An 18,790-nucleotide genomic window follows, 5' to 3' on the forward strand; every position below is an offset into this window, starting at 1 on the left:
AAATGGATATGGATACAGTTCACATTAAAGAAAACTTGGTTTGCTGTCAAATTGACAGCTTTTCACTTGTTTTCCTATTTATTTACTTTAATTTAAACATTTTTAACAGATAAAACACCACCTTTTTTCAGACTCTCACACACAAGAAATCGGTATCATGTATTATTAATATACACCTACCTACATAGATACACCCAGTATACGATACATTTACCCAGGAATAAGAAGAAACCACAACATATGTATTACGTGAATTAAATATTTATTATAAAAAAAGATCCTACACTCTATAATGACCATCACATTTTTTAAATTCTTCAGTAAGAAACAGTTCTATTTCAATATTACATCAGGTTTGTAAGTAGAACATTAACGATGCAAAAAATAGCATTATGTTTTTTCTCGACTTTCGAAAAATATGTTTCTTCACCAATATGACAATCAAATTAACTGCATGATCCTTAGTTGGTAACCAACTAAGAGTAAACTCTGGATATCAAATATAATTTTATTGTGTTATTTTATTTATTCCATACTTGATAAATACATATCTATTGCATGTACTTGTCTTTAATTCCATGAAAATATAATAACGCGTGATTTAGGTCAGGCATTGTTCTGTGACATATGACTTAATTAAATTTCCACCAAATTCTGAAGTGGAAAAAATAAGAGGAGTTTCAAAAACGGTGCTATACCGATACGTACAAGCCCTTCTGCCCTTCAGTCTTGCAGAATTTGTATCAGCTCTTGAAGATGTGCGGTTTATATAAATTTAGCTTTGTCGCATATGTAAAACTCTTGTATTCATTACTGAGTATGTTATAATTCCATTTAATATTAGATTAAAATATGCAATGTAACTGTTGTGTTAAGAGCAGCCTGAACTTCACATAATGAACCATTATCAACTTCACCCAACAAGTAACCCTCCCCCCCCCCTCCCCCCGACCAGGTAATAGACTGTATATACAACAATTATTCCACATTGTTCAATTCAGGGTTTTTACGTCACGTCCTTGTTGACGTCAAATCGTTACAACAATAAAATGAAACTCGGATATTTATTTCCGATGAACAAAAAGCCAGATACTTAGAGTGCAATTTATGTTTAAGAGCGTGGACGTTCGGATGTCGTATCCAAAGCCAAGGAACAAAAATATAAGTACAATGTCCTGATGCATCTCAAATTATTTTGTAAAGTTGGATCCGCCTTTTAACTAATTTATTTCATGAATATTGTATAAAAAATGGACAATAATCTGCATACCTATTTTCAATTTGATATCAATTTAAATAAAGAGGCTGTGAAGAAATGTGATATCGTTTTTGGAGACTGCAGTCAATGATCATAAAATTTAGTTAGTCACATATGTAAAATGGACAAACTTCTATATTTGCAACTTAATTTATTAATACACTTATTTGTACATATAATTAAAATGATTTTAAACTTGTAGTGTGCGACAGAGGGTCGTATGGTTACGACTGCAATGAAACCTGTGGACACTGTCGTGACGTAAACCGGTGTTTTGTTATCACAGGAACATGTTTTACTGGATGTGACCCTGGTTATCAAGGCGACGTGTGTAAAACATGTAAGTGTTTTTTTATGATATACATTTCAATTAACCAAACATATGTATTACAATCAAAACTTTAATATAAATCTGATATTGTTACAGTGTAATCCGATACTCTATATCAACACTATTAGATTTTTTAGGTGTTTATTATTTCTGCCTTATTAAACCAATTAAAATGACGTTTGTTTGTTTTTAATTGTGTTTGAGAAGAATTTCTTTAAAAATAGATTACTGTTGTAGCTAGATAAGCATTCATTTATTGCTTTTCCCAATATGTATGGATAAGTCGTAATGAATTTATCATGACATGTACGTACCCAACTTGATCCAAGGAGACAGACCACTATCCTTCTTTATTGATCTGATAATCTGCGTATCTCTTATTGATATCAAATTTCTCAGATCAAGTTGCTGTTAAAATGAATATATATTTACTGTCTAAATCAAATTATATATAAATGAATTCAAAACAATTAAAATGAATAATATTTCTTAACACATTAATTTTATAAAAATTACCATTTTATTCGTAGCATGTGATAGAGGGTCATATGGTTACGAGTGCAATGAAACCTGTGGACACTGCCGTGACGTAAACAAGTGTTCCATCAACAATGGGACTTGTTTGACAGGATGTGATGCTGACTATCAAGGGAACTTGTGTAAAACTCGTGAGTAGATACATAAAAGATATATAACATAGGAAAAAATGTTAAATAATGCGTGTAATTTATTGGTAAGAAGAATGAAACAGTATTTAGTGATCAATACTAAGTACATAACACATTTGGTTTATGTCAGTTTGCCCCGTTGGATATTTTGGACAAGACTGTTCGGAGACATGTATCAACAGTTACACGTGTAATGGTTGTAACGATATCAATGGTTCATGTGATTATGGCTGCCGTCCTGGCTGGATTGGATACTTCTGTCAAAAAAGTATTTTTATTTTCATACACATTTTCATTTAATTTTGAAATGTAAGCTTTGAAAACTGTCGATTTTCATTCAAACGTCCTTTAAAGAAAAGTTTAAAACATGATTTCGTATAAGGGGATATTTAAAAATAAATATTTAATTTTTCTTGACATTTTATTCGTGTTAAAAATATTTTAAATATTGACGGGTAAAATAAAACTGTAATATAACTTACCTGATTTGAGTACATCAGAAGCCAATGAAATGTCCATAGGTAAGAATTTACACATTTTTTTCTTTTATTTTACAAACAAACATTAACAAACAGATAAACAGATTACAAAGCACACAATTTATGAGGAACATAAACAGTTGGCGTGAATATGAATGCACATAAAGGCTACTCTTTTGTGATAATAAATCAACGACACTATGGTAGAATTGTTTCTTGGGTGTATGATGAATTACATTACTTTGATTTAGTTTAAAACAGCTTTTACAAAAACAATTTTATAAAAATCTGGTTAATAAAAATAACCACGAATAACTTTGATTTGTATATGCATTGCAACGCGTTGTCGCGTTATTGTTTGGAGAAATCTGGTATGTATGAAACAACGGGGACTAATACACAAAGTGCATGATGGGTAAGTGTTAAAATGTTGTCGTTAGAGTATATAAAGAACATTTTTTCTGAATAATGCCTATTTGGTTTAAAAGTAATTTTAGAGCTTTTGAATTTCAAGCCCTTACGGTTTTAGTGTCTGTCATCAGTCTTCTGCAATTACTTATTTTAGTTTAATTTTATTCAGATCTACATAAATTAATGTTTCATTTGAATGAACGCTGCTTCTTTTTTAATGTCTTTCACTCATATTTTAATTAAATATTGTTTAATTTTTAATGAAATACGGTATTTTGAATAGTTTTAATTCATCTTTAATAAATTAAACAATGTTTGTATATTTATTTCATAACATAATATTACTATTCCTCTCAATCTTGCGTTCGAATGTGGAGTTCCCAGTATTATTGATACACAATTTACCTGTTTAAGGTGTAGAAACGGGTCATCCTTAAGTTGTGCATGCTATATGTTTAAGATTATGTTTAAGATTAATATGTTTTGAACTAAGCATTTTGTATTTTAAAACATTGTGTGCATATATTTTTATGTTATTACGTATTTTTAACCCAATTGTTCATTCTTCTTTAGCTTGAGATTTCCCTTCTTTGTATATTTAGATTTGTTTGTAAGAAACCATTTACACACGCATGACTGACAGAGCTTAGTCTGAAACGTGAGTATATTTAACTGCTAAATGAAAAAAATGACAATAACAAACTGTCAATGTATCGCCTTCAATACCAAACTGTTATCTATATCTTTTTAAAATTGGAATGCATATCATAAATATTCACAAAGTTTTAATACCCCACATCTGTATTAATACCATTTGGTTTTATTACAGTAAAAAGGAATAAATGATGAACATGATAAGCGACATTAATGGAGAAGTTACCTATCCAGAATCTACACTGTTGATTCCGTTGAAAGTATTTTATGTCATACTATTTTTGTATGTATGTAGGCATAGTATGATTTCACAACATAACCTCATGTATTCTATGCAAAAAAAGATGATTGTTGAATACATAGAGACAATCTCACAGGAGGCGTAATTATAGATCATTTTCTTTACAGATTTCTAACAAGGCCTGACTATTGGAGCTTCAAATCTCATTGAAGTATAGGTACTTTCTTTGTTTAAACTATTTTTTTGGTATTTTTAACGCCATTGTTTATTCTTTTTAGCTTTAGATTCCCTTCCTTTGTATATTTTGATTTGTTTGTAATAAACCATTTTAATACACATAATTGACGGTGCTTAGTCTGAAACGTGAGTACATTTAAGTACTAAATGTATCGCCTTCAATATTAATTTATTATCCATATCTTTTAAAATTTGAATACATATACATATGTAGATATTTGTAATTTTTTTTTAATATCGCACATCTGTAGTAATACCTTTTTTTTTTTTTTACAGAAAAAAGGAATAAATGAAGCGACATTAAATGGAGTTACCTATCCAGATACGACACTGTTGATTCCCTTAAAAGTATGTTATGTCTTACAATTCTTTTTGTATTCATGTAGGCATGGTATTATTTCACTACATTACCCTATGTATACTATGGAAAAATAGATGAGTGTTGAATACATAAAGACAACTCAAAGGAGTCATAACAATTGATACTTTTCTTTACAGATTTCAAACAAGGCCTGATTATGGGAGCTTCGTATCTTATGTTAGTTTCCTCTTTTACTGAATAAATTTGTGCATCAATTAAAAAAAATCATTTTTCAGAGTCATATATTTTAATTTGTAATGTTTCAGTAATATCACACGTGTGCATAAGTGTACTTCATTAAAATAATTTGGAACAATTTTAAAGGTTATATTGGTAATGAAACGCATACATTTTATTAATACGTATATGATGTGTAAAAAATATATGCAAAATATTTACATGTGCATACCGAAATGGTTATTATAATTCAAACTTTATTTGTAAATAAAAGAGTATAAATAGTAAAAACTTCATTGATTTTCTGAAATACATGTTTGATTAAATGGATATCTTATATACTATCTCTAATGGAAACTGGATTTATTTCAGGTATTAAACAGACCCAAACGTTCTGATAGCTGAACCAGACCAGGATTACTGGATCGTCGTTTGCCATTCCCACATATTCAGCAGAAGACAATTTGTAGCGCATCTGAATTCTATCGTTTATGTTTCTGGCATGACATGTGATAAAGAAACATGTTCGTGCCTGTCTTCAATAAACTTGAACGTGTACGCTATCACCTATGTTCAATAAACTAAAACGTGTACGCCCTTACCTGTGTTAAATAAACTTGAACGTGTCCTCCATATCCTGTATTATAGAAACTTGGACGTGTCCGCCATTACCTGTGTTCAAGAGACTTGTACGTGTCCGCCATTACCGGTGTACAAGAAACTTTTACGTGTCTTCAATTCCCTGTGTAAAAAACATTTGTACATGTCCGTCGTATCCTGTGTACAATAACATGTCCGTGTCAGACAATACCTGTGTACTATAACTTGTCCGTGTCTGACAATACCTGTGTACAACAACATGTCCGTGTCTGACAATACCAGTGTACAATAACATGCCCGTGTCTTACAATACATATGTACAATAACTTGTCCGTGTCAGACAATACCTGTGTACAATAACATGTCCGTGTCAGACAATACCTGTGTACAACAACATGTCCGTGTCTGACAATACCAGTGTACAATAACATGTCCGTGTCTGACAATACCTGTGTACAATAACATGTCCGTGTCTGACAATACCTGTGTTTAAGAAACTCAGTCCGCCATTTTAGGATGCGTCATTTCTGCATCTGACATTTCCTGTATACCGACATTAAATGGAATATTAATGTAGTTCCATTAAAAAATTGGTTTTCTCAGTTTTCAAATTTTGTTATAATTTAAAATCGTTTAAATAGTTTGCATCTTATATAAATTATATTTAAATGTAAACAAGTGTTCAAGGATTATTTTATATAATTAGGGTCTTCCGTCTTCAGCGGAAGACCCTTCTATTATTCTTTTGTTTCTTTTTCACTTTTCTTATTGTTATTAACAATATATATATAAATTCTTTCTTTTTAGGGTCTTCCGTTTCCAACGGAAGACCCTCTTGTTATTCTTCAGTTTCTTTTTATTAAGGTCTTCCGTTTCCAACGGAAGACCTTATTGTTATTGCTTTGTTTCTTTTTCCCTTTTATTATTTTTTTTTTCTTACGCTTTTTTGTACAAGCGATTTCTTGAAAACGGCTTGACCGATTTTCGTGAAAATTTCAGATCTTGTAGATATTGATAAAAACCTTATATATAATTTTTTATTTTAATGACGTCATTTCCGTTCGGGAGATATTGACGTTTTAGTGATTTTTAGGGGGTCATTTTGTCCTGCTATCTCCTCCTAAACGAAAAAAGATATTGAATTTAAATTTTATGGGATTGTAGACAAAAGATTGTAGATGTGTTTAAAGGCATATATGGTTGTCTGGCTTCAAAGGCGTCGAAGCTCGCCTGGACCCGAAAATTGAGTTTGAAAAAACGACGTAATTTTTAATGGTTTTCGTTCTTTATCTCCTTTCCTGAAAATATTTTACCATATAATATAGAGCAAATAAAATTTATATTTACAAGAGCTTTCGTTTGATAACAAGAAAAAGGGGCTGGTCCCTCAAATTAGGGGCCAGAAGGGCTCTAAAGTCTTTCTTCCAAAGTACTTTACTGAGAAATATTTTGTAATATGTTTAAGAAGCAAAAATGTTCATCTTTCATTAATAAAACTATACATTATAAAATTTTTATTATGCGTTACGTAATTAGGGGTTTTAAGGGGCCAGAAGTCCAAAACTTCGATCGAATATATCTCAAAAAGGACAAATATTTTGAAAAGCCGCTTAGAATGGTGTTTTAAACAATATTCAATCATAAAAGTTTCGTTATCTGGCCCCAATAAGGAGATTAGGGGTCAGCCCCTAAAACGTCCTATCCCAGGTAGCTCAAAAACGGCAAAGAATTTCTAAACACTTGTTGAACAAAATATGTTTAATATCAAAAGAACTTTCGTATGATGCCAAGAAAAAGGGGCTAGCCCTTCAATTTAGGGGCCAAAAGGGCTCCAAAGTCTTTCTTCCATAGCACGTTACTGAGAAATGTTTTGTAATATGTTTAAGAAGCAAAAATGTTCATCTTTCACTAATAAAACTATACATTATAAAATTTTTATCATGCGTTATGTAATTAGGGGTTTTAAGGAGCCAGAAGTCCAAAACTTCGATCGAATATATCTCAAAAAGGACAAATATTTTGAAAAGCAATATAGAACTAGAGCAAAGCTCGTTGCAAAGCAACGAGTGGGTCTTCCGTTAATGTCAGAAGTAAAGCTGGAAGTTCCTGTAAGAAGCAGAGCTCTTAAACCAACAACAAGAGTAACGAAAATAAAAAGATGAAAAAATGGAATTATTCCTGGTACGACTTAACAAAATCCGAATGATTTTAAGTACGACTTAACAAAAACCTTTCCGATTTCAAGAACGACTTAACAAAAAAATCCGAATGTGTTGAAGTACGACTTAACAATTTTTTTTGGTACGAGTTAATTTTACTTTGAACATTACACTATTTTTTAAACCAAGGACGCGGAATAAAAATTTCCGGAAAAATCAATTTTCAAACCCCAATATCTCTGTTATGCATCGTCCGATTATAAAACAGCTTTCAGTGTTAGATTCAGTTTAACAAGCTCTACAAAAAACATATTCGTTTTTGATTTGATCAGAAAATTCATTTTTTCGAAAAATTTGTTTTACTTCCGGTTTCGACCGGAAGTGACAGATTTTCATTTCGAGCCTTATTACAGAGGTAAATCGACCAAATCATAATCATTGAAAATTTCAAACCTCTATCTTAAAGCGTTTTTGAGAAACGCCGCGGACAAAATGACTTTTTGAAAATTTTAAAAATGACGTAACGTAAAAACGGAAGTGATGTTGTAAAGAAAACTTTAACATCTTTCAGGGATAATAGTTTCACATTATCTCTGAAAATTTCATCAAAATCGGTTGGGAACTTTTTGAGTTATAAAGCGGAGAAGGAGTCAGAAAAAAAAAGAAAAAGTATAATAATAATAAAAAGAAACCGAAGAATAACAAGAGGGTCTTCCGTTGAAAACGGAAGACCCTAATAAAAGATGCTTAGAATGATGTTTTAAACAATATTCAATTATAAAAGTTTCGTTATCTGGCCCCAATAAGGAGATTAGGGGTCGGCCCCTAAAACGTCCTTTCCCAGATAGCTCAAAAACGGCAAAGAATTTCTATACACTTGTTGAACAAAATATGTTTAATATCAAAAGAACTTTCGTATGATGCCAAGAAAAAGGGGCTGGCCCTTCAATTTAGGGAACAAAAGGGCTCTAAAGTCTTTCTTTCATAGCACTTTACTGAAAAATATTTTGTAATATGTTTAAGAAGCAAAAATGTTCATCTTTCACTAATAAAACTATACATTAGATAATTTTTATCATGTGTTACGTTATCAGGGGTTTTAAGGGGCCAGAAGTCCAAAACTTCGATCGAATATATCTCAAAAAGGACAAATATTTTGAAAAGCAATATAGAATAAAAGATGCTTAGAATGATGTTTTAAACAATATTCAATTATAAAAGTTTCGTTATATGGCCCCAATAAGGAGATAAGGGGTCGGCCCCTAAAACGTCCTATCCCAGATAGCTCAAAAACGGCAAAGAATTTCTAAACACTTGTTGAACAAAATATGTTTAATATCAAAAGAACTTTCGTATGATGCCAAGAAAAAGGGGCTGGTCCTTCAATTTAGGGACCAAAAGGGCTCTAAAGTCTATCTTTCATAGCACTTTACTGAAAAATATTTTGTTATATATTTAGGAAGCAATAATGTTCATCTCACATTTATTTAACAATATATTATAATTATTTTATCATGTGCTCCGTATTAAGGGGTTTTTAATGGGTTTTAAGGGGCCAGAAGTACAAAACGTTGATAACGTACCTCAAACAGAACAAATATTTTAAAAAGCATCATTTTTTAAAATCAATATAGAATAAAATGCTGAGAATGATGTTCCTAACAAAATTCAACCATCAAATTTTTTTTATTGTTGCACCGATAAGGAGATACAGGGTCAAATATCAAAGTCAAGGTCATATAACCTTCAAAAAATCGCACGGAAGACCTCCTCGTTGCTCGCAACGAGATCGTGTCTAGTTAGGGTCTTCCGTTTTCAACGGAAGACCCTCTTGTTATTCTTCGGTTTCTTTTTATTAGGGTCTTCCGTTTTAAACGGAAGACCCTCTTGTTATTCTTCGGTTTCTTTCTATTATTAGGGTCTTCCGTTTTCAACGGAAGACCCTCTTGTTATTCTTCGGTTTCTTTCTATTATTATTATTATTCTTTTTCTTTTTTTTTCTGACTCCTTTTCGGCTTTATAACTCAAAAAGTTTACAACCGATTTTGATGAAATTTTCAGAGATTATGTGCAACTATAATACCTCAAAGTTTCTGAACTTTCTTTGAAAACGTCACTTCTGTCTTTACGTTACGTCATTTTTAAAATTTCCAAAAAGTCATTTTGTCCGCGGCGTTTCTCAAAAACGCTTTAAGATAGAGGCTTGAAATCTTTAATGGTTATGATTTGGTCGATTTACCTCTGTAATAAGGCTCGAAATGAAAATCTGTCACTTCCGGTCGAAACCGGAAGTGAAACAAATTTTTCGAAAAAAAGAATTTTCTGATCAAATAAAAAATGAATATGTGTTTTGTAGAGCTTATCAAGTTGAATCTAACACTGAAATCCGTTTTAAAATCGGACGATGCATTACAGAGATATCGGGGTTTAAAAATTGATTTTTCCGGAAATTTTGATTCCACGACCTTGGTTTAAAAAATAGCGTAATGTTTAAAGTAAAATTAACTCGTACCAAAATAATTGCTAAGTCGTACTTGAACACATTCGAATTTTTTTTTGTTAAGTCTTTCTTGAAATCAGAAAGGTTTTTGTTAAGTCGTACTTAAAATCATTCGGACTTTGTTAAGTCGTACCAGGAATAATTCGATTTTTTCATTTTTTTATTTTTGTTACTCTTGTTATTGGTTTAAGAGCTCTTCTTCTTACAGGAACTTCCAGCTTTACTTCCGACATTAACGGAAGACCCACTCGTTGCTTTGCAACGAGCTTTGCTCTAGTTATTATTATTCTTTTTATTTTTTTTTCTGACTCCTTTTCGGCTTTATAACTCAAAAAGTTTACAACCGATTTTAATGAAATTTTCAGAGGTTGTGTGCAACTATAATACCTCAAAGTTTGTAAAGTTTCTTTGAAAACGTCACTTCCGTTTTTACGTTACGTCTTTTTTAAAATTTTCAAAAAGTCATTTTGTCCGCGGCGTTTCTAAAAAACGCTTCAAGATAGAGGCTTGAAATTTTCAATGGTTATGATTTAATCGATTTACCTCTGTAATAAGGCTGGAAATGAAAATCGGTCACTTCCGGTCGAAACCGGAAGGGTATCGAATTTTTCGAAAAAATGAATTTTCTGATCAAATCAAAAATGAATATGTGTTTTATAGAGCTTATTAAGCTGAGTCTAACACTGAAAGCCGTTTTAAAATCGGACGATGCATTACAGAGATATACGAGTTCAAAAAATGATTTTTCCGGAAATTTTGATTCCACGTTTTTGGTTAAGAAATTAGTATCAAGTTCTTGGTTAAATTAACTTGTACCTAAAAATTAATTGTTAAGTCGTACTGTAACACATTCGGATTTTTTTTGTTAAGTCGTTCTTGAAATCGGAAAGGTTTTTGTTTAGTCGTACGTAAAATTATTCGGTTTTTGTTAAGTCGTACCAGGAATAATTCGATTTTTTCATCTTTTTATTTAAGGTACTCTTGTTATTGGTTTAAGAGCTCTGCTTCTTACAGGAACTTCCAGCTTTACTTCCGACATTAACGGAAGACCCACTCGTTGCTTTGCAACGAGCTTTGCTCTAGTTATTATACTTTTTCTTTTTTTTTCTGACTCCTTCTCGGCTTTATAACTCCAAAAGTTTTTTAACGATTTTAATGAAACTTTCAGAGATAATGTAAAACTATTATAGCTCAAAGATGTTAAAGTTTCCTTGACAACGTCACTTCCGTTTTGACGTAACGTCATTTTTAAAATTTTAAAAAAGTCATTTTGTCCGCGGCGTTTCTCAAAAACGTTTTAAGATAGAGGCCTGAAATTTTCAATGGTTATGATTTGGTCGATTTACCTCTGTAATAAGGCTGGAAATGAAAATCTGTTACTTCCGGTCGAAACCGGAAGTGAAACAAATTTTTCGAAAAAATGAATTTTCTGATCAAATCAAAAATGAATATGTGTTTTGTAGAGCTTATTAAACTGAATCTAACACTGAAAGCCTTTTAAAAATCGGACAATGCATTACAGAGATATTGGGGTTTAAAAATTGATTTTTCCGGAAATTTTGATTCCGCGTCCTTGGTTTAAAAAATAGCGTAATGTTCAAAGTAAAATTAACTCGTACCAAAAATAATTGTTAAGTCGTACTTTAACACATTCGGATTTTTTTTGTTAAGTCGTTCTTGAGATCGAAAAAGTTTTTGTTAAGTCGTACTTTAAATCATTCGTATTTTGTTAAGTCGTACCAGGAATAATTCGATTTTTTTCATCTTTTTATTTTAGTTATTATTGTTGTTGGTTTAAGAGCTCTGCTTCTTACAGGAACTTTCAGCTTTACTTCCGACATTAACGGAAGACCCACTCGTTGCTTTGCAACGAGCTTTGCTCTAGTTATGATTATTATTCTTTTTCTTTTCTTCTGACTCCTTTTTTGCCTCATAATTCAAAAGGTTTTTAACCGATTTTCATGAAATTTTCAGAGATTTTTGCAAGTTGGCGTCCCTCAAAAATGTAAAAGTTTTAAAGAGAACGTCACCTCCGTTTTGACGTGACGTCATTTTTAAAAATTTCAAAAAGTCATTTTGTCCCGGACTTTTCTCAAAAACGCTTTAAGATAGAGGCTTGAAATTTTCAATGGTTATGATTTGATCGATGTACCTTTGTAATAAGGCTGGAAATGAAAATCTATCACTTCCGGTCGAAACCGGAAGTAAAACAAATTTTTCGAAAAAATTAATTTTCTGATTTAATCAAAAATGTATATGTGATTTGTAGAGCTTATTAAGCTGAATCTAACACTGAAAGCCGTTTTAAAATCGGACGATGCATTACAGAGATATCGGGGTTTAAAAATTGATTTTTCCGGAAATTTTGATTCCGCGTCCTTGGTTTAAAAAATAGCGTAATGTTCAAAGTAATATTAACTCGTACCAAAAATAATTGTTAAGTCGTACTTGGACACATTCGGATTTTTTTTGTTAAGTCGTTCTTGAAATCAGAAAGGATTTTGTTAAGTCGTACTTAAAATCATTCGTATTTTGTTAAGTCATACCAGGAATAATTCGATTTTTTTCATCTTTTTATTTTAGTTACTCTTGTTATTAGTTTAAGAGATGTGCATCTTACAGGAACTTCCAGCTTTACTTCCGACATTAACGGAAGACCCACTCGTTGCTTTGCAACGAGCTTTGCTCTAGTTATTAGGGTCTTCCGTTTTCAACGGAAGACCCTCTTGTTATTCTTCGGTTTCTTTTTATTATTATTATACTTTTTCTTTTTTTTTCTGACTCCTTCTCGGCTTTATAGCTCAAAAAGTTTCCAATCGATTTTGATGAAATTTTCAGAGATAATGTGAAACTATTATCCCTCAAAGATATCAAAGTTTCCTTGACAACGTCACTTCCGTTTTTACGTTACGTCATTTTTAAAATTTTCAAAAAGTCATTTTGTCCGTGGCGTTTCTCAAAAACGCTTTAAGATAGAGGCTTGAAATTTTCAATGGTTATGATTTAATCGATTTACATCTGTAATAAGGCTGGAAATGAAAATCTGTCACTTCCGGTCGAAACCGGAAGGGAATCAAATTTTTCGAAAAAATAAATTTTCTGATCAAATCAAAAATGAATATGTGTTTTATAGAGCTTATTAAGCTGAATCTAACACTGAAAGCCGTTTTAAAATCGGACGATGCATTACAGAGATATACGAGTTCAAAAAATGATTTTTCCGGAAATTTTGATTCCGCGTTTTTGGTTAAGAAATTAGTATCAAGTTCTTGGTTAAATTAACTTGTACCTAAAAATCAATTGTTAAGACGTTCTGTAACACATTCGGATTTTTTTTGTTAAGTCGTTCTTGAAATCGGAAAGGTTTTTGTTAAGTCGTACGTAAAATTATTCGGTTTTTGTTAAGTCGTACCAGGAATAATTCGATTTTTTCATCTTTTTATTTAAGGTACTCTTATTATTGGTTTAAGAGCTCTACTTCTTACAGGAACTTCCAGCTTTACTTCCGACATTAACGGAAGACCCACTCGTTGCTTTGCAACGAGCTTTGCTCTAGTTATTATTATTCTTTTTATTTTTTTTTCTGACTCCTTTTCGGCTTTATAACTCAAAAAGTTTACAACCGATTTTGATGAAATTTTTAGAGGTTGTGTGCAACTATAATACCTCAAAGTTTGTGAAGTTTCTTTGAAAACATCACTTCCGTTTTTACGTTACGTCATTTTTAAAATTTTCAAAAAGTCATTTTGTCCGCGGCGTTTCTGAAAAACGCTTTAAGATAGAGGCTTGAAATTTTCAATGGTTATGATTTAATCGATTTACCTCTGTAATAAGGCCGGAAATGAAAATCTGTCACTTCCGGTCGAAACCGGAAGGGAATCTAATTTTTCGAAAAAATAAATTTTCTGATCAAATCAAAAATGAATATGTGTTTTATAGAGCTTATTAAGCTGAATCTAACACTGAAAGCCGTTTTAAAATCGGACGATGCATTACAGAGATATACGAGTTCAAAAAATGATTTTTCCGGAAATTTTGATTCCGCGTTTTTGGTTAAGAAATTAGTATAAAGTTCTTGGTTAAATTAACTTGTACCTAAAAATTAATTGTAAAGTCGTACTGTAACACATTTGGATTTTTTTTGTTAAGTCGTTCTTGAAATCGGAAAGGTTTTTGTTAAGTCGTACGTACAATTATTCGGTTTTTGTTAAGTCGTACCAGGAATAATTCGATTTTTTCATCTTTTTATTTTAGTTACTGTTGTCGTTGGTTTAAGAGCTCTGCTTCTTACAGGAACTTCCAGCTTCACTTCGGACATTAAAGGAAGACCCACTCGTTGCTTTGCAACGAGCTTTGCTCTAGTTATTATACTTTTTCTTTTTTTTTCTGACTCCTTCTCGGCTTTATAACTCAAAAAGTTTCCAACCGATTTTGATGAAACTTTCAGAGATAATGTGACACTATTGTCCCTCAAAGATGTTAAAGTTTTCCTAACAACGTCACTTCCGTTTTTACGTAACGTCATTTTTAAAATTTTAAAAAAGTCATTTTGTCCGCGGCGTTTCTCAAAAACGCTTTTAGATAGAGACTTGAAATTTTCAATGGTTATGATTTAATCGATTTACCTCTGTAATAAGGCTCGAAATGAAAATCTGTCACTTCCGGTCGAAACCGGAAGTGAAACAAATTTTTCGAAAAAATGAATTTTCTGATCAAATCAAAAACGAATATGTGTTTTGTAGAGCTTATTAAGCTGAATCTAACACTGAAAGCCGTTTTAAAATCGGACGATGCATTACAGAGATATCGGGGTTTAAAAATTGATTTTTCCGGAAATTTTGATTCCGCGTCCTTGGTTTAAAAAATAGCGTAATGTTCAAAGTAAAGTTAACTCGTACCAAAAATAATTGTTAAGTCGTACTTGAACACATTCTAATTTTTTTGTTAAGTCGTTCTTGAAATCGGAAAGGTTTTCGTTAAGTCGTACCTAAAATCAATCGGATTTTGTTAAGTCGTACCAGGAATAATTCGATTTTTTTCATCTTTTTATTTTAGCTACTCTTGTTATTGGTTTAAGAGCTCTACCTCTTACAGGAACTTCCAGCTTTACTTCGGGCATTAAAGGAAGACCCACTCGTTGCTTTGCAACGAGCTTTGCTCTAGTTATTATTATTATTCTTTTTCTTTTCTTCTGACTCCTTTTTTGCCTCATAACTCAAAAGGTTTTTAACTGATTTTGATGAAATTTTCAGAGATTTTTGCAAGTTGACGTCCCTCAAAAATATAAAAGTTTTAAAGAGAACGTCACCTCCGATTTGACGTGACGTCATTTTTTAAAATTTCAAAAAGTCATTTTGTCCCGGACTTTTCTCAAAAACGCTTTAAGATAGAGGCTTGGAATTTTCAATGGTGATAATTTAATCGATTTACCTCTGTAATAAGGCTGGAAATGAAAATCTGTCACTTCCGGTCGAAACCGGAAGTAAAACAAATTTTTCGAAAAAATGAATTTTCTGATCAAATCAAAAATGAATATGTGTTTTGTAGAGCTTATTAAGCTGAATCTAACACTGAAAGCCGTTTTAAAATCGGACGATGCATTAATGAGATATCGGGGTTTAAAAATTGATTTTTCCGGAAATTTTGTTTCCGCGTCCTTGGTTTAAAAAATAGCGTAATGTTTAAAGTAAAATTAACTCGTACATAAAATAATTGTTAAGTCGTACTGTATCACATTCGGATTTTTTTGATAAGTCGTTCTTGAAATCGGAAAGGTTTTTGTTAAGTCGTACTTAAAATCATTCGTATTTGGTTAAGTCGTACCAGGAATAATTCGATTATTTTTCATCTTTTTATTTTAGTTACTCTCGTATTAGTTTAAGAGCTCTGCTTCTTACAGGAACTTCCAGCTTTGCTTCCGACAATAACGGAAGACCCACTCGTTGCTTTGCAACGAGCTTTGCTCTAGTTATTATTATTATTCTTTTTATTTTTTTTTCTGACTCCTTTTCGGCTTTATAACTCAAACAGTTTACAACCGATTTTTATGAAACTTTCAGAGATTATGTGCAATTATAATACCTCAAAGTTAATGAAGTTTCGTTGAAAACGTCACTTCCGTTTTAACGTTACGTCATTTTTAAAATTTTCAAAAAGTCATTTTGTCCGCGGCGTTTCTCAAAAACGCTTTAAGATAGAGGCTTGAAATTTTCAATGCTTATGATTTGGTCGATTTACCTCTGTAATAAGGCTCGAAATTAAAATCTGTCACTTCCGGTCAAAACCGGAAGTGAAATAAATTTTTCGAAAAAATGAATTTTCTGATCAAATCAAAAATGAATATGTGTTTTGTAGAGCTTATTAAGCTGAATCTAAGACTGAAAGCCGTTTTTAAATCGGACGATGCATTAAAAAGATATCCGGGTTTAAAAATTGATTTTTCCGGAAATTTTGATTCCGCGTCCTTGATTTAAAAAATAGCATAATGTTAAAAGTAAAATTAACTCGTACGAAAAATAATTGTTAAGTCGTACTTGAACACATTCGGATTTTTTTTTGTTAAGTCGTTCTTGAAATCGGAAAGGTTTTTGTTAAGTCGTACTTAAAATTATTCGGATTTTGTTAAGTCGTACCAGGAATAATTCGATTTTTTCATCTTTTTATTTTAGTTACTCTTGTTATCGGTTTAAGAGCTCTGCTTCTTACAGGAACTTCCAGCTTTACTTCCGTCATTAACGGAAGACCCACTCGTTGCAACGAGCTTTGCTCTAGTTTTATTATTATTATTCTTCTTGTTTTTCCTTCTGACTTCTTTTTTGCTTTATATCTCAAAAACTATTCAACCAATTTGCAAGAAATTTTCAGGGATTATGTTGAATACTTGTCCCTTGAAGCTTCTAAAATTTCAGTCATTAAGTCACTTCCGTTTTCTAGTTACGTCATTTTAAAAATTTTCAAAAAGTGATTTTGTCCAGGACTTTTCTCGTAAACGGTTATTTATAAAGACTTTTCTGTGAAATTTTCTGTGATTGTAAATCTGCGGATTTACTTATGGCATTTTTACAAAAAAAATTTTTTGTCACTTCCGGTAGAAACCGGAAGTGATTTTAATTTTTCGAAAAATTGAATTTTTTTATCAAATAAAAAACGAATATGTGTTTTGTAGAGCTTTTTCAGCTGAACCTAACACTGAAAACTGTTTAAAAATCGGACGATGCATTACAGAGAAATTTGGCTTTAAAAATTGATTTTTCCGGAAATTTCGATTCCGCTTTTTTGGTTAAGAAAGTAGTATCAAGTTCTTGGTTAAAGTAACTTGTACCTAAAAATTAATTGTTAAGTCGTACTGTAACACATTCGGATTTTTTTGTTCAGTCGTTCTTGAAATCGGAAAAGTTTTTGTTAAGTCGTACTTAAAATCTTTCGGATTTTGTTAAGTCATACCAGGAATGATTCGATTTTTTCATCTTTTTATTTTAGTTTCTCTTGTTATTGGTTTAAGAGCTCTGCTTCTTACAGGAACTCCCAGCTTTACTTCCGACATGAACGGAAGACCCACTCGTTGCTTTGCAACGAGCTTTGCTCTAGTTTCTTTTTCTGACTTTTTTGGAGCGTTATTTCTCAAAAACTACCCAACCGATTTGCACGAAATTTTTAGGAGTGATAGAACATCATCGTCGCTACATATTATTAAATTTTTGCATGATGACGTCACTTCCGGATTCAGATATAGACGATTTTGTAAATTTTTAAGGGTCATTTTGTCCACGCATCTCCTCCGAAACTAATCAAGATACAAGCTTGAAATTTTCAGGGGTTGTAGATGAATGTCTGTAGATGTACCCCCTTGCTTCCAATTATGAAAATTGCTCAAGGCCTCGAAACTCGCCTGAACCTGAAAATAAGCACCAAATTTCTCCACGAAATTTTTGCACATTTTCTGTAATACCTTTCGATGTGCACATAATTTGTTAAAACATGTAATGCAAAAGTTGTTTCAATTTTCACGAGCTTTACTTTGATATCAAAAAATAGGGGCTGACCCTTCAAATTAGGGGCCAAGGGGGCTCTAAAGTCTTCTCACAATAACTCTTTACTGAACAATAATTTGTTATCAATTATATAAGCAAAAATGTTCATTGTACAGCTGTTTATCTATACAGTATCATACTTAAGTGATATGTCACGTAATAAGGGGTTTGAAGGGGCCAGAAGTTCAAAACTATGATCATTAATATCTGAAAAAGGAGAAATATTTTTAAAAGCAATGTAGAACAAAAGTTGCTTTAAAGGGTGTTCTTTACAATATGCTACCTTAAATGTTTTTGTTTATGACCCCATTTAGGAGTTAAAGGGTCGGCCCCTAAAACACATTCGTACAGATATCTCGAGAACGGTTTACAATTCATGAACACTTGTAGAACAAAATATGTTTATTTTAGCGAGAACTTTTATTTGATATCAAGAAAAAGGGGCTAGCCCCACAAATAAGGGGGTACAAGGGCTACTAAGTCCTTTTATGATAACTCTTTTCTGACCAATAATTTGATATTTATTATAAAGCAACAAAGCAGCTTTTATTAAGCTTAATTAAAAACTGAAATCTGTTGTAAAATAAGACGATGTATAACAGAGATATCGGGGTTTAAAAATTGATTTTGCCGGAAATTTTCTTTCCGCTTCCTTGGTTTAAAAAATAGCGTAATGTTTATAGT

At 31.8% G+C, this 18,790-nt stretch overlaps 1 protein-coding gene across 3 annotated transcripts in view; it reads left to right on the plus strand.

Moving 5' to 3' along the window:
* Nucleotides 1-18,790, plus strand: part of LOC109618231 (scavenger receptor class F member 1-like) — a 248,321-nt gene that overhangs the window by 5,141 nt on the left and 224,390 nt on the right. Inside the window, exons 6-10 of one of the 3 annotated variants that reach the window (XR_010707465.1) lie at nucleotides 1,461-1,598; nucleotides 2,120-2,257; nucleotides 2,388-3,805; nucleotides 3,977-4,061; nucleotides 4,210-4,259. Coding sequence is in view for 1 of the 3 variants with exons in the window: in XM_066065508.1 (XP_065921580.1) it covers nucleotides 1,461-1,598 (138 nt within the window). In the remaining 2 variants the exon portion in view is untranslated. Of the gene's footprint in view, nucleotides 1-1,460; nucleotides 1,599-2,119; nucleotides 2,258-2,387; nucleotides 3,806-3,976; nucleotides 4,062-4,209; nucleotides 4,260-18,790 lie in introns of those variants that run through there. The other 2 variants (XR_010707468.1, XM_066065508.1) reach the window with 2 other exon arrangements.

The sequence above is a fragment of the Magallana gigas genome, chromosome 1, assembly GCF_963853765.1.
Source record: "Magallana gigas chromosome 1, xbMagGiga1.1, whole genome shotgun sequence".
NCBI classification, from domain to species: Eukaryota; Metazoa; Mollusca; class Bivalvia; order Ostreida; family Ostreidae; genus Magallana; species Magallana gigas.